Below are 19889 nucleotides of genomic sequence, written 5' to 3' on the forward strand. Positions count from 1 at the left end.
GGGGCATTTGTATGGCGCCCCCCGGAGTCAATACTTTGTAGAACCCCCCCCCCCCCCCCGGTCTCAAGTCTTTTGCAGGTTTTCTTCTAAGATTGTCCTGTATTTGGCTCCATCCATCTTTCCATCAACTCTGACCGGCTTCCCTGTCCCTGCTGAAGAAAAGCATCCCCACCACATGATGCTGCCACCACCATGTTTCACAGTGGGGATGGTGTGTTCAGGCTGATGTGCAGTGTTAGTTTCCTCCACACATAGCGTTTTGCTTTTAGGCCAAAAAGTAAAATTTTAGTGTCATGTGACCAGATCACCTTCCACATGTTTGCTGTGTCCCCTCCCCCACATGGCTTCTCACAAACTGCAAACAGGACTTCTTATGTCTTTCTTTCTCCAATGTCTTTCTTCTTGTCACTCTTCCATAAAGGGCAGATTTGTGGAGAGACCACTAATAGTTGTCCTGTGGACAGATTCTCCCACTTGAGCTGTGGATCCTCTGCAGCTCCTCCAGAGTTACCATGGGCCTCTTGGCTGCTTCTCTGATGAATGCTCTCCTTGCCCGGCCCGGTCAGTTTAGGTGGACGGCCATGTCTTGGTAGGTTTGCAGTTGTGCCATACTCTTTCCATTTTCCGATGATTTTAATTTGTTTTTTATTATTTAACCCTTTATTGATTGTTCTTGCTGACAACCTGAGCGCTGTGCCCCCATTGCTATTTCCTTATATATATAAATTAGTGTGTGTAATTTTTTTTTATTATTGTTATTTAAATATTATATTTTTGAAATTATTATAATTTTTTAGTTTTTTTTGTTTTGCATGTGAATATTTTGTGTTCTCACATCCAACCATCAGGTGTTTGGCTCCTTTCATGCTCTTCAGCTTTTAGATATTGAGTTTCTGTAGAGTGTCTTTATTACTGTTGGAAGTCTTTCCTCTCATTTCTTGGTCTGTCCTACACCAAATAAACAGGCCTTTTTTTTTTTTTTTTTTGCGTTTGTACAGGTGTTCTCGCTTGCTTTCCAGGCTTGAGCGATTTTTAAAGTCAATAGAAAGCTAGTTACTAGGCAAGAAAATACACCAAAAAAAACAAAAAACGAGCATTATTATGGAATTTTTTTTTTTTGAGTAATGAGCTTCAGACGACGTTACGCTGTGGTGGGTCTGTGACAAATGGTCATGGACTGTAGTAATGAGAAGAAGGTTAGTACATCTGAAAGGGCATCTGAAACGACATCCATCCTTCTCCTCATTACTCCATCCTTCTTCTCATTACTACAGTCTATCACGGTTTGTCCTCCATCCACCATCCCAATCAAGAGGGAATCTTTGTGCGCCGAAACGCGTCGGTCGTGATGTGGATTGCATTTTATGTTGGGCTGTTGATGGTGCTCTTTTATTCTCTTACGCAATTAGCAAAAAATAATGTTTTGGTTAGAGTTGGTTACTTTTTTTTTTTTTTTACTGAAAAAATCGAAAATTGTAATTATTTGTCACACTTACCAATAACACTGCTGTTGGCTTGGTTTATAGGTATGCTGCTGGAATTAGTGATGGCGTCAACATCCTAGGAAGGAAACAAAAGATGCTGAAAAACACACCAAATAAATGCCCACATACCGTATATACTCTATACACTCTCTATATACCGTATATACTCTATACACTCTCTATATACTCTATACACCGTATATACTCTATACACTCTCTATATACCGTATATACTCTATACACTCTCTATATACCGTATATACTCTATACACTCTCTATATACCGTATATACTCTATACACTCTCTATATAACGTATACACTCTCTATATACCGTATATACTCTATACACTCTCTATATACTCTATACACTCTCTATATACCGTATATATTCTATACACTCTCTATATACCGTATATACTCCATACACTCTCTATATACCGTATATACTCTATACACTCTCTATATACCGTATATACTCTATACACTCTCTATATACTCTATACACTCCCTATATACCGTATACACTCTCTATATACTGTATATACTCTCTACACTCTCTATATACCGTATATACTCTCTACACTCTCTATATACCGCATATACTCTATACACTCTCTATATACCGTATACACTCTCTATATACCGTATATACTCTATACACTCTCTATATACCGTATATACTCTATACACCGTATATACTCTATACACTCTCTATATACCGTATATACTCTATACACTCTCTATATACCGTATATACTCTATACACTCTCTATATACCGTATATACTCGAGTATAAGCCGAGTTTTTCAGCACATTATTTTGTGCTGAAAATGCCCCCCTCGGCTTATACTCGAGTCACCATTTTGCGCCTGATCTCCCGGATTTTGAGACCGGCCGGCGCTAGGTCTCCTGGACCCCAAACTTGGCACACATGTAGCCCCACTCTTCCTCTACACGTGTGCAAAGTTTGTTGTCCGGAGGGCACAGTGGCTAAATTTGATGGGCACAGTGGTTGGGTTTGATGGCACAGTGGCGGCAATTTATGGGTACAGTGGCTGCAATTAAGGGGCACAGTAGCGGCAATTGATGAGCACACTGGGAGCAACTGATGGGCACACTGGCAGCAATTGATGGGCACAGTGGCAGCAATTGATGGGCACACTGGCAGCAATTGATGGGCACAGTGGCTGCATTTGATGGGCACAGTGGCTGCATTTGATGGGCACAGTGGCGGCAATTTATGGGTACAGTGGCGGCAATTTATGGGTACAGTGGCGGCAATTGATGGCACAGTGGCGGCAATTTATGGGCACGCTGACAGCATTTGATGGGCACAGTAAGGGCAATTGATGAGCACAGTGGCAGCAATTGATGGGCACAGTAGCAGCAATTGATGAGCACAGTGGCTGCATTTGATGGGCACAGTAGTGGCAATTGATGGGCACTCTGACAGCAATTGATGGGCACAGTGGCTGCAATTGATGTTTTTTTTTTTTTTTTTTTAAGTTTGTTTGTGCCCTCCCCAAAAAAACTTTGAGCACCAGCCGCCACTGGATTTTTGCTGCCACAAAGCTCATACATCTGGGGGGGGGGGGGGGGAGTTTGGCATGTTCGCCCCCGGGCTCTAGGTGACCTTGGCACACTCCTATGAGCAGGAGAATTTATTCCGAGTTGCTCTTTGGTGGTCGGCAAGAATTATACAGATACATTGGTGCTTTTACGGCACATTAGGCTCATGTACACTGGACTTGCATGCATTGTTATTTTTCATCTTATTTGTACCCTTGTACTACGTTTTCTCTATTTTATTTAGAAAAAAAAAAAAACTGTATTGTGAAAAATAAATAAATAAATAAATCTGGAGATTTCTTTTACCATCAAATAAAAACCTAAAAAAAAAAAAAAAATTTCAGTATAATCCGCCTGGATACACAAAGTAGCCGTGATGAAATCTACAGATTTACCAACACAGGTCAACTTGGCAATAATTTGTGTTCAGGTGTTTGGATTTGTTTTTGCCCTCTTGCCATGAAGGGGTTAAAAGTCCCATTCCTCAGATGAGGACACCGGGGATCACTCCTCCAATATGTCTATTCTCTTAGGTATTCATATTAGCTATGCTAGCGCGGCCTCACCTGCGGCACGGCATTGACGTAGGTCTTCAGGTTGCCCACAGTGTTATTAAAGGTGGGGAACGCGTTCTTCACCGCCGTGTCTATTTTGCTGTTGCTGTAAAACGCACAGATGTCGCCAGCCCTGCCGGGAGAAAAAAAAAAAAGACGAGTTCAGAGAACAGAGGCAAGAAAAAAAAATATATAGAAATTAGTTTTCGGGGGGACAAGGAAGCAACGACAGCGACCTTTAACCCTTTCGCTGCCAGAGTTTTAAAAAAAAAATTTGCACACGTTTACCACTTCAGCACCGGACCATTTTGCTGGCCAATGGCCGGGCCGCTTTTTGCGATTCGGGCACTGCGTCGCTTTAACTGACAATTGCGCGGTCGTGCGACGTGGCTCCCAAACAAAATTGGCGTATTTTTTTCCCAAAAATAGAGCTTTCTTTTGATGTTATTTGATCACCTCTGCGGTTTTTATTTTTTTGCGCTATAAACAAAAATAGAGCGACAATTTTGAAAAAAAATGCAATATTTTTTACTTTTTGCTATAATAAATATCCCCCAAAAATATATATATATAAAAAAGTTTTTTTCCTCAGTTTAGGCCGATACGTATTCTTCTACATATTTAAAAAAAAAATCGCAATAAGCGTATATTGATTGGTTTGCACAAAAGTTATATGGCCAGATTCAGAGAGAGTTAGGCCGGCGTATCAGTAGATACGCCGACGTAACTCTTAATCTGCGCCATCGTAAGTTTAAGTGTATTCTCAAACTGAGATACACTTAAACCTAGCTAAGATACGACAGCCTGCGCCGTCGTATCTTAGGGTGCAATATTTAGGCTGGCCACTAGGTGGCGCTTCCGTTGAGTTCGGGGTAGAATATGTAAATGACTAGATACGCCTATTCACGAACGTACGTGCGCCCGTCGCAGGAAAGATACGCCGTTTACGGAAGGCGTTTTCAGACGTAAAGTTATTACATCCAATAGCTGGCCTAGTCAATGTTAAGTATGGCCGTCGTTCTCGCGTCAAAATTTGTAAATTTTACGTCGTTTGCGTAAGTCGTCCGTGAATGGGGCTGGACGTAATTTCCGTTCACGTCGAAACCAATACGTCCTTGCGGCGTACTTTAGAGCAATGCACACTGGGATATGTACACGGACGGCGCATGCGCCGTTCGTATAAAACGTCAATCACGTCGGGTCACCCCCCATTAACATAAAACACGCCCCCTCATTCTAATTTGAATTAGGCGCGCTTACGCCGGCTCCATTTACGCTACGCCGCCGTAAGTTAGGAGGCAAGTTCTTTGTGAATACAGTACTTGCCTCTCTGACTTAAGTCGGCGTAGCGTAAATACGATACGCTACGCCGCCTTAAAGTTGCGGCGCTCTCTCTGAATCCAGCTAATAGTGTCTACAAAATAGGGGATCATTTTATTATTTTTTTTTTTTACTAGTAATGGCGGCGAAAAGCGGTTTTTATCATGACTGTGACTTAATGGCAGACACATCGGACACTTTTGACACATTTTTGGGACCATTGTCATTTTTACAGCGATCGGTGCTATAAAAATGCACTGATTACTGTAAAAATGACACTGGCAGTGAAGGGGTTAAGTGTGTCCTAGGGAGTGATTCTAACTGTGGGGGGGGGTGGGCTGTGTGTGACACGACAGGAATAACCGCTTCCGATTACAGAGAGCTGCGATCAGTGTCCTGTCCCTAGGAAGAATGGGGGAAATGCCTTGTTTACATCACCGTGAGACGATCACGGGTATCCCCGCGGACATCGAGTCCACAATGCCGCTTCTTAAAGGGGACGTGTATATAAGTCCTTTTGCCTGTCCATGCCACACTGCAGACGTATATCTGCGTGCCGTGGTCAGCAAACAGTTAAAGAAAAACAATTTTAGGCCCATGCGCCCCCTATGGACGGGCCTGCCACTGGTCAAGCTTTAAAATTGCACACACCTGCAAAACAACAATGCACGGTGGTACCCTATATTTTCCATAGGTGGCGCTATATCCTGTGAGAGGTGGTAGCATGACCTCATGAATGCCTGGGGGCCATTGCTTTACAGTACCTCCCTCTGAAATGTGATCCAACTCTGTATTACCCCAGCCTAAGGCTGCTGCTTCTGCCTCCTTCCCATAACCCCTGGGTCAAGAGAACAAAGACCACCCAACACCCGATGCCCTCTGCCCATAACCCCCGGGTCAATATGTGAACACTCCTAGTGAATACAGACCACCCAACATTTGATGCCCTCTGCCCATAAACCCTCGGGTCAATATGTGAAATCTCCTAGTGAATACAGACCACCCAATGTTTGATGCTCTCTGCCCATAACCCCCGGGTCAATATGTGAACACTCCTAGTGAATACAGACCACCCAACATTTGATGCCCTCTGCCCGTAAACCCTGGGTCAATTACCAGATTTATTTTTTTATATGTGAACACTTCTGGTGAATACAGACCACCCAACGTTTGGTGCCCTGTGCCCATAACCCCCGGGTCAAAATGTGAACACTCCTGGTGAATACAGACCACCCAACGTTTGATGCCCTCTGCCCGTAACCCCCGGGTCACTATGTGAGCTCTCCTAGTGAATACAGACCACCAAACGTTTGGTGCCCCCGCCCATAACCCCCTGGGTCAATATGTGAACTCTCCTAGTGAATACAGACCATCCAACTTTTAATGCCCTCTGCCCATAAACCCCCCCCCCCCCCCCCCCCCGGGTCAATATGTGAACTCTCCTAGAGAACAAAGACCACCCAACACCTGATGTCCTCCACCCATAACCCCCGGGTCAATATGTGAACATTCCTAGTAAATACAGACCACCCAATGCAAGATGCCCTCTGCCTGTAACCCCCGGGTCAATATGTCAACTCTCCCGGTGAATACAGACCACCCAACATTTCATGCCCTCTGGCCGTAACCCCCGGGTCAATATGTGAACTCTCCTGGTGAATACAGACCACCCAACATTTCATGCCCTCTGCCCGTAACCCCCGGGTCAATATGTGAACTCTCCTGGTGAATACAGACCACCCAACATTTCATGCCCTCTGCCCGTAACCCCCGGGTCAATATGTGAACTCTCCTGGTGAATACAAACCATCCAACTTTTAATGCCCTCTGCCCATAATACCTGGGTCAAAATGTGAACACTTCTAGTGAATACAGACCACCCAACCTTTGGTGCCCACTGCCCATAACCAGCGGGTCAATATGTGAACTCTCCTAGTGAATACAGACCACCCAAATTTTGGTGCCCACTGCCCATAACCAGCGGGTCAATATGTGAACTCTCCTAGAGAATACAGACCACCCAACGTATGATGCCCTCTGCCTGTAACCCCTGAGTCAATATGTGAGCTCTCCTAGTGAATACAGACCACCCAAATTTGAATGCCCTCTGCCCATAACCCCTGGGTCAATATGTGAACACGCCTAGTGAATACAGACCACCCAACATTTGGTGCCCTCTGCCCATAAGCAGCCCATCCTTCCCGGTCACCGGTCTTCATACAGAACCCTCTCCAGGAACACACAGAAGCCTGGAGACATGAACACGATGGAACGTTTTGTTTTCTCCTCTAATAATAACCCAGAAACCTCCGGGGACAAGGACAGGACACCTTTGTTGTGGATACAAATCTCAGGGTAGAATGGTTGGTACGTTCCAGGAATCCATGGTGCCAACGTCATGAGAAGAAGCAACAGACATGAAACTCTTCATTACAATTAAAGCAGGTGAAAGGTTTTTTACTAAAATGAAAAAAGATGTTAGACTTACTTGATGGGCACTGATGAGGAGGCACTAATGGGCACCGATTGGCAGCACTGGTGGTCACTTTTAGGACTGCACTGATAATCAGTGTTGATGTCCCTTTAACACAAGCCGGTCATCGGCTTATGTTTACTTCCATGATCAGTCATTGGACACAGCTTATCACATGGTAAAGGGCCGCTGTGATTGGTCCTTTACCCCGATCTGTGCAATTGTCATTTAAAGTAACACGTATCGCAAAAAATAGCCTGGTCATAAAAGGGGGGGGGTAAATCTTCCGGAGCTGAAGTGGTTAAAGAAAAATCCAGCGCATGAAAAAATTAATATTATTTACTTCCAGCCTGGACCAGAAGTGACGTTGTGACGTCGCTCCTGTCCTCCAAGGCCATAGAGGCAACCAGCGTTTCTCAGGCTTACCATTTCCGCCTGAGAAACAATCCGATGGTCCGACCGTCTGCTCCCATCGGTGATCAAAGAGTAGACCCCCTTTGATCGCCTCTATGGCCTTGGAGGACCAGAGCGACGTCACGACGTCACTTCAATTACAGGCTAAAATAATAAATAAAAAAATGTAATGCAAAAGACCAAACATTTTTTTTTTAATCTTTTGCTTTTAAAAAAGGTAAAGAAGAGATTTGGAGTCTATTTGACCGCAGATCTCTCCATAAAGAGGACCTGTCATCCTCATTTATATTACAGGGGATGCTTACATTCTTACAATAATAAAAATAAATATATATATATAATTATTAAATTATTATTATATTATTAATATATATATATGTGTGTGTTTTTTTATTCATTAAAAACAATTTTTTCCAAAAACCTGCGTTTGAAAAAAACCTGCGCAAACACCTTGTGACAAAGAATTGCACCAATCGTCATTTTATTCCATAGGGTGTCTGCTAAAAAAATAAATAAAAATAAAAAGTATAACGTTTGGGGGTTCTTAGTAAATTTTCTTGCAAAAAAATTATGATTTTTACAAATATAAGAAAAATGTCAAGCAGTTAAAGTGAATCTAGATACAGAGGGCCAGATTCTCGTACATCCGCGTATCTTTGCGCGGGCGTAACGTATCCGCTTTACGTTACGCCTCCGCAACTTAGACGGGCAAGTGCTGTATTCTCAAAGCACTTGCTCCGTAAGTTGCGGCGGCGTAACGTAAATCGGCCGGCGTAAGCCCGCTTAATTCAAATTTGGAACAGGGGGGCGTTTTTTAATGCAAAATATCCATGACCCGACGTGATTGACGTTTTTCACGAATGGCGCATGCGCCGTCCGTGTACATATCCCAGTGTGCATTGCTCCAAATACGCCGCAAGGACGTATTGGTTTTGACGTGAACGTAAATTCCTTCTAGCCCCATTCACGGACGACTTACGCAAACAACGTAAAATATTCAAAATTCGCCGCGGGAACGACGTCCATACTTAAACATTGGTACGCCGCATGTACGCCACCATATAGCAGGGGTAACTTTACGCCGGGAAAAGCCTAACGTAAACGGCGTATCTGTACTGCGTCGGCCGGGCGTACATTCGTAAATTTGCGTATCTAGCTGATTTACATATTTCTAGGCGTAAATCAGCGTACACGCCCCTAGCGGCCAGCGTAAATATGCAGTTACGATCCGATGGCGTAAGAGACTTACACCGGTCAGATCTAATAGAAATCTATACGTAACTGATTCTAAGAATCAGGCGCATAGATACGACGGCACAACTCAGAGATACGCCGTTGTGAATCCTCTGTGAGCAAGATTTTTCTTTATTTATTTTCCTTTTTCTTTTTTTTTAGGTAAATATTAAATTCTATACAGTGGAACCTCGGATTACGAGCCTAATCCGTTCTAGGAGAATGCTTGCAACCCAAAGCACTTGTATATCGAAGCGAGTTTCCCCATAGAAGTCAATGGAAACAAAGATAATTAGTTCCGCATTGACTTTATGGCATGCAATACCACATGTGACCAGAGTTGGGGGGGGCGCCAGAGATCCTCGGAAATACTCGGGGACAGCTCGGTTACTTCAAGCTTGGAAAGGTTCGGAAACACTCGGGAACAGAGTATTTCCAAGTGATTCTAAATATTTCCGAATTGCTTCCGAACCGTTTCGAGTATCACCGGCGCCCCCCGCACCTCTGGCCAAATGCGGTACTGCACACCACATTAGATTGAATTCTGCCCGTATTGCGAGACAACACTTACAAACGTCGGGAGTCAAAAAAATAAAAAATAAAAATAAAGTTGCTCATAATTCGAAACGCTCGTTAACCACGTTACTCGTACTTTATACTAAAATATACTAAAACTAGTTTAGAACTAAAACGGAACTGATGAAAGACGGATTGTAATTGGTGGATGTGGGGACAGTACTTGAAAATGTTCCATTAATAGGATGGGGGGTAGGACCAGAACCCTAGGACGGGGGGGTAGGACCCGAACCCTAGGACGGGGGGTAGGACCCGAACCCTAGGACGGGGGGTAGGACCCGAACCCTAGGACGGGGGGTAGGACCCGAACCCTAGGACAGGGGGTAGGACCCGAACCCTAGGACAGGGGGTAGGACCAGAACTCTAGGACAGGGGGTAGGACCCGAACTCTAGGACGGGGGGTAGAACCCGAACCCTAGGACGGGGGGTAGGACCCGAACCCTAGGACGGGGGGTAGGACCCGAACCCTAGGACGGGGGGTAGGACCCGAACCCTAGGACGGGGGGTAGGACCAGAACCCTAGGACGGGGGGTAGGACCAGAACCCTAGGACGGGGGGTAGGACCCGAACCCTAGGACGGGGGGTAGGACCCGAACCCTAGGACGGGGGGTAGGACCAGAACCCTAGGACGGGGGGTAGGACCAGAAACCTAGGACGGGGGGTAGGACCCGAACCCTAGGACGGGGGGTAGGACCCGAACCCTAGGACGGGGGGTAGGACCAGAACCCTAGGACGGGGGGTAGGACCCGAACCCTAGGACGGGGGGTAGGACCCGAACCCTAGGACGGGGGGTAGGACCAGAAACCTAGGACGGGGAGTAGATACTGGGGGGGTGGGGGGGGTCGGTACTCACAGGATGATGAGAGTGATAATCAGCAGGAAGAAGTAGATGAAGCGCCTCTTGCAGGTTATCCTCTTGGTCTGCTTCTGGTACATCTTCCCACCGCAGTTCCCGCAGCAGCGGCAGCACGGGAAGAACAGGGCCACCAGCGTCACCAGGATGATGAAGAGCAAGCCGATGGCGAGGGCAACCAGATAGCCGACTTCATACATCAGAATCTGAAAGAGAACGAGACATATAAAGACCCGACTTTCACTTCACCCTCCCACTAGCCATAAGCATCCTGCATTGTATAGATCAGGGGTGTCCTAACTTTTCAAACAAAGGGTCATATTATTGTCCTTCAGGCTTTAGGGGGGGCGGACTTTGGCCAGTGAAGGTGCCCCATCATTAGTATCAGTGGGAGGAATAGTGTCCCATCATTGGTGTCAGTAGGAGGTATAGTGTCCCATCATTGGTGTCAGTGGGAGGAATAGTGCCCCATCATTGGTGTCAGTGGGAGGAATAGTGTCCCATCATTGGTGTCAGTGGGAGGAATAGTGCCCCATCATTGGTGTCAGTGGGAGGAATAGTGCCCCATCATTGGTGTCAGTGGGAGGAATAGTGTCCCATCATTGGTATTAGTGGGAGGAATAGTGCCCCATCATTGGTATCAGTGGGAGGAATAGTGTCCCATCATTGGTATCAGTGGGAGGAATAGTGTCCCATCATTGGTATCAGTTGGAGGAATAGTGTCCCATCATTGGGGTCAGTGAGAGGAATAGTGTCCCATCATTGGTGTCAGTGGGAGGAATAGTGTCCCATCATTGGTGTCAGTGAGAGGAATAGTGTCCCATCATTGGTGTCAGTGAGAGGAATAGTGTCCCATCATTGGTGTCAGTGAGAGGAATAGTGTCCCATCATTGGTGTCAGTGGGAGGAATAGTGCCCCATCATTGGTATCAGTGGGAGGAATAGTGTCCCATCATTGATATCAGTGGGAGGAATAGTGCCCCATCATTGGTGTCAGTGGGAGGAATAGTGCCCCATCATTGGTGTCAGTGGGAGGAATAGTGTCCCATCATTGGTGTCAGTGAAGGGGGGAGGACCAGGGAAGGCAAAATATAAGCAGATACATAGAGGAAGAGATTGGAATAGTTCTGGGCATTCCCCACTGTCTGTGGGTTTCTATGGACAGTGCAGGCCGGAAGTCTTATCCACCATCCATCTCATGTTTACAGATCACACAATGGACTCCGGTGACTGTATTCTATATACAATGACAGGAGGAAATGGCTGCACCTGGAGACAATTGGTGACAATGGGAGTCCCACACAAATGTTCACAGCGGTTCAGCTGAGAATTAGACGCGGTTCTTAAACAGCTAAGGGGCGGGGCCACCCAGTGACATCACCTAAGAAAATAAAAAATATAAACTATATTACCAAAAGTATTGGGACGCCTGCCTTTACACGGACATGAACTTTAATGGCCTCCCAGTCTTAGTCCGTAGGGTTCAATATTGAGTTGGCCCCGCCCTTTGCGGCTATAACAGCTTCACCTCTTCTGGGAAGGCCGTCCACAAGGTTTAGGAGTGTGCCTATGGGAAGGTTTGACCGTTCTTCCAGAAGAGCGTTTGTGAGGTCAGGCGCTGGTGCCATAAGGTGTTCTATGGGGTTGAGGTCGAAGTTTCTCCGCCCCCAAACTCGCTCACCCGCGTCTTTATGGACCTTGCTTTGCGGTGCGCAGTCATGTTGGAACAGGAAGGGGCCGTCCCTAAACTCTTCCCACATTGGGAGCATCAAATTGTCCCAGAAGAGTTGAAGCTGTTATAGCTGCGAAGGGCGGGGCCAACTCAATATTGAATCCTACGGACTAGAACTGGGATGCCATTAAAGTGGTTGTAAACCCATTACAACCACTTTTACCTACAGGTGAGTCTAGATTAAGACTTACCTGTAGGCGCTCGAAATATCTCCTAAACCTCCGCTGTTTAGGAGATATGTACAGAAATGACGGGGGCGCCGATGTCAACGGCGCAGGCACACTTTAGCAACAGCGATCGTGCCGTTTCTAAAGGAGCCCGTGCCGTGACTGGCGGCCCCCCAGACGCATGTGCAGGAGTGACGTCATCGCGGCTCCGGCCAATCACAAGCCCCGATAGCCGGAAGTAACCCCCGGGAAAGATGTCGGCTGCCCGAACGGTGTACGAGGGCGGCTGCTGGGACTTCGATCGGAGGTGAGTATTACATAATGAGCTAGTATGCTCTGCATACTAGCTCATTATGCCTTTGTCTTGCAGTGTTTTTTTTTTTATTATTTGGCTTTACTTTCTCCTTAAAGGGGTTGTAAAGGTACAATTTTTTTTTTCCTAAATAGCTTCCTTTACCTTAGTCAGGGACGATCCGCCCTATAGGCTCACTATGCAAGCCGCTTAGGACCCCGCAAAGCTGCAAAGGGCCCCCCCAAATTACCAGAGGCCCCGCCTGGTGAGAAGTCATTTTTCGCCCCCTCACCCCGCTTCTCAACTCGCTGGCTGCATGGGAGAAGAGGTAAGAAGTCAGCACCCCCTGCTACTCAATTTAATGTAAGATGTCATTTCCGACAGCAGAACACCCCCCTCCCCCCGCTTCTCAACTTTCTTTAATGTGACATGCCACTGTCGTCAGCGCCCCCCGCTTCTCATTTTTAATGTTCCATGTCATTCAGGGAGGTCAGGATCGGCACTGACCTTAGTGCAGTTCTCCTTCACTTACCTCGTCCTTCCATTTTGCTTTTAAATGTCCTTATTTTTTCTGAGAAATCCTCACTTCCTGTTCTTCTGTCTGTAACTCCACACAGTAATGCAAGGCTTTCTCCCTGGTGTGGAGTGTCATGCTCCCCCCTCCCTTGCACTACAGGAGAGTCAGGACGCCCACCAACACACAATTCCTTTCTCTATCTGCAACGTAGAGAGCGTCCTGACTCTCCTGTAATCCAAGGGAGGGGGTGAGCACGACACTCCACACCAGGGAGAAAGCCTCACATTACTGTGTGGAGTTACAGACAGAAGAACAGGAAGTGAGGATTTCTCAGAAGAAATAAGGACATTTCAAAAATAAAAGGATGAGGTAAGTGAAGGAGGACTGCACTACGGTAAAGGAAGATATTTAGGGGAAAAAATAATTGTACCTTTACAACCCCTTTAAGGTTTATGGCCCAGATTCTGAAAGGGCTTACGACGGCGCAACGCCATGTGCGCCGTCTTAAGTCCTAATCTGGGCCGTCGTATCTATGCGACTGATTCTTAGAATCAGTTACGCATAGATAACCATTATATCCGACAGGCGTTTCGCCGCTAGGTGTCGCCTCCGTCGTTTTCCCCGTCGAGTATGCAAATTAGCAAAATACGCGAATTCCCGAGCGTACACGCGGTCGACGCAGTGAAGATACGACGTTTACGTTAGATTTGCGACGCGTAAAGTTGCCCCTGCTATATGAGGGGCAACCAATGTTAAGTATGGCCGTCGTTCCCGCGTCGCAATTAAAAAATTTACGTCGTTTGCGTAAGTCGTCCGTGAATGGGGCTGGACGCCATTTACGTTCACGTCGAAAACCAACGACGTCCTTGCGACGTCATTTAGCGCAATGCACGTCGGGAAGTTTTAGGGACGGCGCATGCGCAGTACGTTCGGTGCTGGAACGCTCCTAATTTAAATGATCCACGCCCCCTACCCGGATCATTTGAATTAGGCGGGCTTGCGTCGGGGGATTTACGCTACGCCGCCGCAACTTTACAGGCAAGTGCTTTGTGAATCAAGCACTTGCCCGTAAAACCTGCGGCGGCGTAACGTAATCTGCCCCTATGTGCGTGTAAAGGCAGGCGTCCCAATACTTTTGGCAATATAGCGTATATGGCGGAAAGAGAGAGTAACACCGCTTACCAAAGGGGTTTTGTACTGTACGAAAAAAAATGATGTTTGCAAAACTGCTGTGCAAATACCGTGCGTCATAAAAAAAAATAGCAACGATCGCCATTTTATTCTCTAGGGTCTCTGCTAAAAAAAAAAAAGTATATATATAAATAAATATATATATATTTTTAGCAGAGACCCTAGAGAATAAAATGGCGATCGTTGCTATTTTTTTGCTAGAAATATATATATATAGGCCCAGATTCTCAAAGGCGTTACGACGGCGCAACACCATTAGCGCCGTCGTAACTCCTCATCTGGCCCCGGGTATCTATGCGACTGATTCTTAGAATCAGTTGCGCATAGATAACCATTAGATCTGACTTGCGTAAGGCTGTTACGCTGTCAGATCTTAAAAGTAATTTTTTTTCCCGCCGCTAGGTGTCGCATCGTCGTTTTCCCCCGTCGTCTATGCAAATGAGGTAAGTACGCGAGATTCACGAACCTACGCGCGTCCGACGCTGAGATTTTACGTTGTTTCCGTAGCGTACGCGACGCGTAAGGTTGCCCCTGCTATTAGCAGCAACCAATGTTAACTATGGCCGTCGTTCCCGCGTCGAAGTTTAAAAAAAAATACGTCGTTTGCGTAAGACGTCCGTGAATGGCGCTGGACGCCATTTACGTAAACGTCTAAGCAAATGTCGGGGCGACGTCATTTAGCGCAATGCACGTCGGGTAATTAACCCGACGGAGCATGCGCAGTACGCTCGGCGCGGGAGCGCGCCTAATTTAAATGGTGCCCGCCCCATTTGAATTGGGCGGGCTTGCGCCGAGCGAATTAACGATACACCGCCGCAAGTTTACAGGTAAGTGTTCTGAGAATCAGGATGTAAACCTGTAAACCTGCGGCGGTGTAGCGTACAGCACATACGTTACGCTGCCCAGGAGCAGCGCTAATGTATGAGAATCTGGCCCCTTATGTTTGGGGGTCCTAAGTAATTTTCTAGCAAAAAAATAATGATTTAAATGTGTAAATAAAGTGCCAGAAAAAGCCGATGAAGGAAAATACTCGCAGTATAATAACTCCCTGAAAACACATTTTCCTTTATATATATCACATTGTAGCGTCACTCTTTATCATAACAATGTAACAATAAACTTACTTCTTGATAGTTTTTGTTAATTGATTGCGTGTCATTCAATAGTTGTCCAATGAAAGCTGGAAAATAGAATAATATAAAAAGATCGCAATGATTAAACACAAAATACAAAAATAAAATAAAAAACTTCTGATTCATCTAGCGTTTATCTGCCATTCCAGTTCTCGTGCGACTCGTCACGCGACTTTTGGGCCCCCCAAAAGTCGCATGACAAGTTGCGCCCTCTATATTTTCACATGAGTACCGTTCATATCTGTGCGACTTAACCACTTCAGCCCCGGAAGATTTTACCCCCCTTCCTGACCAGAGCACTTTTTTGCGATTCGGCACTGCGTCGTTTTAACTGACAATTACGCGGTCGTGCGACGCGGCACCCAAACAAAATTGACGTCCTTTTTCCCCCCACAAAATACCACCCTTTTTTTACCAAAAATATTAAGAAGAATATGTATCGACCTAAACTGAGAAAAAATAATATTTTTGGGGATATTTATTATAGCAAAAAGTAAAAAATATTGCTTTTTATTTCAAAATTTTCGCTCTATTTTTTTGTTTATAGCGCAAAAAAAAAAACCGCAGAGGTGATCAATTAACACCAAAATAAATACCACCAGATTTCTTTTGGTGGTATTTGATCACCTCTGCGGTTTTTATTTTTTGCGCTATAAACAAACTATCGGCCTAAACTGAGAAACAATTATATTTTGGGGGAAATTTATTATAGCAAAAAGTAAAAAATATTGCTTTTTTTTCAAAATTGTTGATTTTGAAAAAAAAGCAATATTTTTTACTTTTTGCTATAATAAATATCCCCCAAAATATAATTGTTTCTCAGTTTAGGCCGATAAGTTTTGTTCTACATATTTTTGGTAAAAAAACAAACAAAAAAAAAGCAATAAGCGTTTATTGATTGGTTTGCGCAAAAGTTATTTATGTAGATTCAGAAAGAGTTAGGTCGGCTTATCAGTAGATAAGCCGACCTAACTCAGAATCTGCGCCGACGTATGTTTAAGCGTATGCTCAAACAGAGATACGCCTAAACATATCTAAGATACGACGGCTTGCGCCGTCCTATCTTAGGTTGCAATTTTTCGGATGGCCGCTAGGTGGCGCTTCCATTGCGGTCGGCGAAGAATATGTAAATGAGTTGATACGCCGATTCACGAACGTACGCTCGGCCGCCGCAGTCGATTTACGCCGTTTCCGTAAGGCATTAGCAGGCCTAAAGTTATTCCATCTATTAGGTGGAATAACAATGTTAAAGTATGGCCGCCGTTCCCGCCGCGAGATTCGAATTTTTTACGTCGTTTGCGTAACTCGTCCGCGAATCGGGATTTACGTCGTTTACGTCCACGTTGAAATCAATAGGCCTGCGTGGCGTACTTAGCCGCAATGCACACTGGGAAATGTAGGCGCCAAGCGCATGCGCAGTAAAAAAAAAACGTCAAAAACGTGAGGTCAAGCCTCATTGCCATAAAACACGCCCGCCTCCAACACATTTGAATTAGGTGCCCTTACGCCCGCCGCATTTACGCTACGCCGCCCTAAGTAAGGAGGCAAGTACTTTGAGAATATAGTACTTGCCTCTCTTACTTAAGGCGGCGTAGCGTAAACACGCTAGGCTACGCCGCCTTAGATTTGCACGCCCCTACCTGAATCTACCTATATATATTTTTGGGGGATATTTATTACAGCAAAGAGTAAAAAAATATTGCTTTTTTTCAAAATTGTCGCTCTATTTTTTTGTTTATAGCGCAAAAAATTAAAACCGCAGAGGTGATCAAATACCACCAAAAGAAATACCACCAGATTTATTTTGGTGGTATTTGATCACCTCTGCGGTTTTTAGTTTTCTGCAAAAAAAATTACCGAAAATTTAGAAAAAAATTGTTTTTATTTGTTTCTTTTATAAAACATTGTAAATAAGTATGTTTTCTCCTTCACTGATGGGCACTGATGGTACTGCACTGATAAGGCGGCACTGATGGGCACCGATGAGGTGGCACTGATGTGGTGGTATTTATGGGCACTGATGATGGGCACTAACATGCGGCACTGATGGGCAGCACGGATGGGCACTGATAGGCGGCATGGATGGACATGGATAGGCGGCACGGATGGGCATGGATAGGCGGCACGGATGGGCATGGATAGGTGGCACTGATGTGGTGGTATTGATGGGCACTGATGATGGGCAGTAACATGCGGCACTGATGGGTGGCACGGATGGGCACTGATAGGCGGCATGGATGGGCATGGATAGGCGGCATGGATGGGCACGGATAGGCGGCACAGATGGGCATGGATAGGTGGCACGGATGGGCACCGATAGGTGGCACTATTGTATGTGTTGTACTAATGGATGCCAATCTGTGCCAAACAATGCCTGCCAATCAGTGATGCCCATTGTGGGCACTGATTGGCATCTATTGCGGGCACTGATCGGCATCCATTATTTGTGTCATTGTCATCCCTGGTGGTCTAGGGTGGCATACCTGTGTTTTGGTTTTGCATCCTTGGTGGTCTAGTGGCATCCCTGGTGGTCCAGTGGGCATCCCTGGTGGTCCAGTGGGCATCCCCGGAGGGGGCTGTGCTAATAATCGATCAGCACAAACCCCCCCTGTCAGGAGAGCAGCCGATCGGCTCTCCTCTACTCGCGTCTGACAGACACGAGTGAGGAAAAGCCGATTACCGGCTTTTCCTGTTTACATCGTGATCAGCCGTGATTGGACATGGCTAATCACGTGATAAAGAGGGGGCGTGCAGCGGCTCAATATCCCGAGGACGTCATATGACGTCCATTCAGGATATTGAAACCACTTTGCCAATGTCAATCTGTCATTGGCGGGCGGCAAGTGGTTAAAACCAGCAGTAATTGAAGTTTTTGATGAATTGGTGGTTAGACACAACGTTGGCAACCGAATAGAGCCCGGTGCAGGCTATTCTGAGCGGAGACTCTCATGCCACGTACACACGATCGGAATTTCTGACAAGAAAAGTTTGATCTGAGCTTTTGATCGGAAATTCCGACTGTGTGTAGGCCCCATCGGACAGCAAAAATTTGAGAACTGCTACTCAAATTTTCTGACTGGAAAAGTTCTTCTGTATGCAATTCTGACGCGCAAAAAAAAACATGCATGCTCAGAATCAATTTGACGCTCGGAATCATTGAACTTAATTTTTCTCGGCTCGTTGTAGCGTTGTATTTGCAATTTGACGCATGCTCGGAATCATTGAACTTCATTTTTCTCGGCTCACCGCGTTCTTGACGGTCGGAATTTTGTGTGACCGTGTGTATGCAACACAAGTTTGAGCCAAAATTCCTGTCGGAAACAAAATCCACGGTTTTCTTGTCGGAATTTCCGACAGTGTGTACGCCGCATTACTCCGCTCCGATACTAGCCAACAAAATGGCCGCCTCCTAGGCGGCGGCAACTCTGTCCTCGTTGGCCGCTGTGCTGCCAAAACAGCCCAGTCTTCCTGCACCAGACTCTATTCGGTTGTCGGTGTTGTGTCCAACTGCCAATTCGTCAAAATGTCTGATTACTAAGGTTTTAAGTAAACAGGAAGTGATGCGGTTGGAGTTTCTGATGGGTTGGAGATCTTGACAGAACACCACCAGATACCCTGCCATCTAGTGACAGAAGAGAGAAGTGCAGCAACTCCAGAATTGGGGTGAAACCAATTGACCTCCCATCAATCAGCCAAGGCGACGATCAATTGGCAGGTAAATTTAAGAGCAACCCCGCCTAAACATCAGCATGCTACATATAGATCTATATATATAGTAAATTATATTTTTTCACATTTGTTTGGTGAGGGCGGAGAGCTTTGTGTATTTTTCACATGAATCACTTTCTGTTTGCCTTGCTCTATTTAGGTATAAACACGGTGAAAATTCTGATGGACAGAAGAAGTTTCGTTGGAAATATTAACTTTTACTGACAGGCAGAAGACGAATATGTGAACAAGACTGGGAAAATCAGACGCTCTTATCTGAGAGATTGGCCTTTAGCAGAGAACTGCTTGTTGAGTACCGAAACTTTTTTTCAAGCACTCACAGATACCGGTTACCAATACTTTTTTTTTTTTTATATATATATTTTTTACAATTTTTTTTTCGTTTTGTTACAATGCTTTTTCTTTCTTTCTTTCTTTTTTTTTTTAGGGGGGGGGGGGGGAGTGGACTGTGTCTGTTTTTTATTTACATTTTTATTATTATTTTTGATTTTTTTTTATTGTTTATTAATTCTTTTTATTATTATTTTTGACTTTATATTTTATTATTATTTATGTTAATTGTTAGCAAGGAGGAAGGCTTTTCCTAATATTATATATTTTTTTTATCATTTTTATTATTATTATTATTTTTAATTTTTTTTATTATTATTTT

The 19889-nt window shown here is 45.2% G+C and overlaps 1 protein-coding gene across 3 annotated transcripts in view; it reads right to left on the reverse strand.

Moving 5' to 3' along the window:
* LOC120946648 (prominin-1-A-like) overlaps positions 1-19889 on the reverse strand; it is a 137733-nt gene that overhangs the window by 52722 nt on the left and 65122 nt on the right. For all 3 annotated transcript variants that reach the window (XM_040361247.1, XM_040361246.1, XM_040361248.1), the window contains exons 3-6: positions 15500-15555; positions 10478-10683; positions 3621-3741; positions 1497-1560 (exon numbers count right to left, since the gene is read on the reverse strand). In XM_040361247.1, the coding sequence (XP_040217181.1) occupies positions 1497-1560; positions 3621-3741; positions 10478-10683; positions 15500-15555 (447 nt within the window). The remainder of the gene's footprint in view (positions 1-1496; positions 1561-3620; positions 3742-10477; positions 10684-15499; positions 15556-19889) is intronic.

This window comes from Rana temporaria, chromosome 8, assembly GCF_905171775.1.
Source record: "Rana temporaria chromosome 8, aRanTem1.1, whole genome shotgun sequence".
In the NCBI taxonomy this organism is placed as follows: domain Eukaryota; kingdom Metazoa; phylum Chordata; class Amphibia; order Anura; family Ranidae; genus Rana; species Rana temporaria.